This window comes from Poecilia formosa, unplaced genomic scaffold, assembly GCF_000485575.1.
Source record: "Poecilia formosa unplaced genomic scaffold, Poecilia_formosa-5.1.2 Scaffold543, whole genome shotgun sequence".
NCBI lineage: Eukaryota > Metazoa > Chordata > Actinopteri > Cyprinodontiformes > Poeciliidae > Poecilia > Poecilia formosa.
In genome coordinates, this window is record NW_006800482.1 from 48,370 (window position 1) to 50,113 (window position 1,744).

The following is a 1,744-nucleotide window of genomic DNA, read 5'->3' on the forward strand; positions in this document are numbered from 1 at the left end:
GAAGGAGGGCAGGAGAGACAGGAAGGACGACAGGAGAGACAGGAAGGACGACAGGAGAGACAGGAAGGACGACAGGAGAGACAGGAAGGACGACAGGAGAGACAGGAAGTAGGACAGGAGAGACAGGAAGTAGGACAGGAGAGACAGGAAGTAGGACAGGAGAGACAGGAAGTAGGACAGGAGAGACAGGAAGTAGAACTGTGGAAACAGGAAGTAGGACAGAAGAGACAGGAAGTAGGACAGGTGCAGGCTCATGTATTAAACGTCTGTCCAGTTTATTTTATTGGTTCATTGAAACAAATTCTGAAAATAAACATGAGTTGATGATGATGCAATCTGATTATGTTCAGTGTAGTAATAATGATTAAGATTGATTGATTGACTGATTGATTGACTGATCCCAGTCTGACCTCCCCTGCTGCCCCACAGCATGATGCTGCCACCACCATGCTTCACTGAATCGATGTGTTAATTTTGGTCTGTCAAGGTGGACGTCCATTAACCAGAACCTCTGGGACCAGAACCAGAACCTCTGGGACCAGAACCAGAACCTCTGGGCTTTCAGAATGAAGGATGAAGGGGGACTGACGGATCTGGATCTGGTGACCAGATCAGTAAACTGGGATCTGTGGTCCAGTTCAGTTTGGTGAACTGGGCCCAGTAGATGTCCCGGTAGGCGGAGCACCGACCTGGTCCCGGATGGAGTGGCAGCGGCCGTACTCAGAGTCGGTGGTGAAGGAGACGCAGCCCACCATCTTGGTTCCGGTCAGCGTGGTGACGCCATCGTCATAGACCGCCAGGACGCAAAGCTCGTAGTCCCGCGCCGCCGCCAGGTCACTCAGCAGGAAGTACTTGTGGTTGGCCGGGATCATCCTGCAGACAGACGGAGACAGATGATTGGCTCTGGGTCCAGAGGAATGCTAATGCTAATGCTTACCACGGCTACAGCTGTATCAACTCAACACGTTTCCATTTAAACTGCAACAGAACCAAAAACAGCCCTACTGTAGAACCGGGTCAGAACCGCTCCAGAGATCCGGGCCAGCAGAATACTCTGGGTGAATAATGCAAGTAATGCACAGCATTGAATTTTTCATGTGGATGATGTAGAACCGAGGCTCCACCAGGAGGCGCTCTAAATCTGAGGCATCATGGGAGTTTTTCTCTGACAGTCGCCGTTACATGCTCCATTCTTGATCCAGTCAGAACAGAATCAGAACCGGACTCTTCCTGGTTCTGCTTCAGAAGCAAAACGAGTTCTGATAATCCGCTCAGATTAGAAACGCAGTGAATCGCTCAGAACGGAGAGACGTTGGGGTTTATTTCAGATACTAATCAGCTAAAAAAACTACACACTGTTGCCATAGCAACTGTCCGAAAGGAAGACGGAATCAAAAACCCTGCAGTTGCATCCAAAAGCAGAAGGAATAACAGCAGCACATCCATCCATCCATCCCCTTATCTACTTGCTGCTAATGAAACCTAACAGAGCAATAACTCTCTACTTCTTGTTGATTTCATAAATAAAATCCAAATAAATGCAGGGTGTGACGTGATTGGCTGAAAATTCCGATCTTGTCCATCACTTCCTGCTGGCGGAAGATCAGATCAGAATATTCTGAAGCAGCGCCTGGAGAAGAATCAGATCGGTAAGCCGAGCGACCCTTCCACACTTCCCATATCTGTGTCCTCTGTCACTTTTATCAGCAGTTAAAACTGTTTAATCCGTTGTTAACATGTTGTA

At 48.4% G+C, this 1,744-nt stretch overlaps 1 protein-coding gene across 1 annotated transcript in view; it reads right to left on the reverse strand.

Moving 5' to 3' along the window:
- The window catches only part of LOC103129405 (leucine-rich repeat and fibronectin type III domain-containing protein 1-like protein), a 114,189-nt gene that overhangs the window by 12,685 nt on the left and 99,760 nt on the right, over positions 1–1,744 (reverse strand). Inside the window, exon 9 of the mRNA XM_016665036.1 lies at positions 690–873. Coding sequence (XP_016520522.1) covers positions 690–873 — 184 coding nt within the window. The remainder of the gene's footprint in view (positions 1–689; positions 874–1,744) is intronic.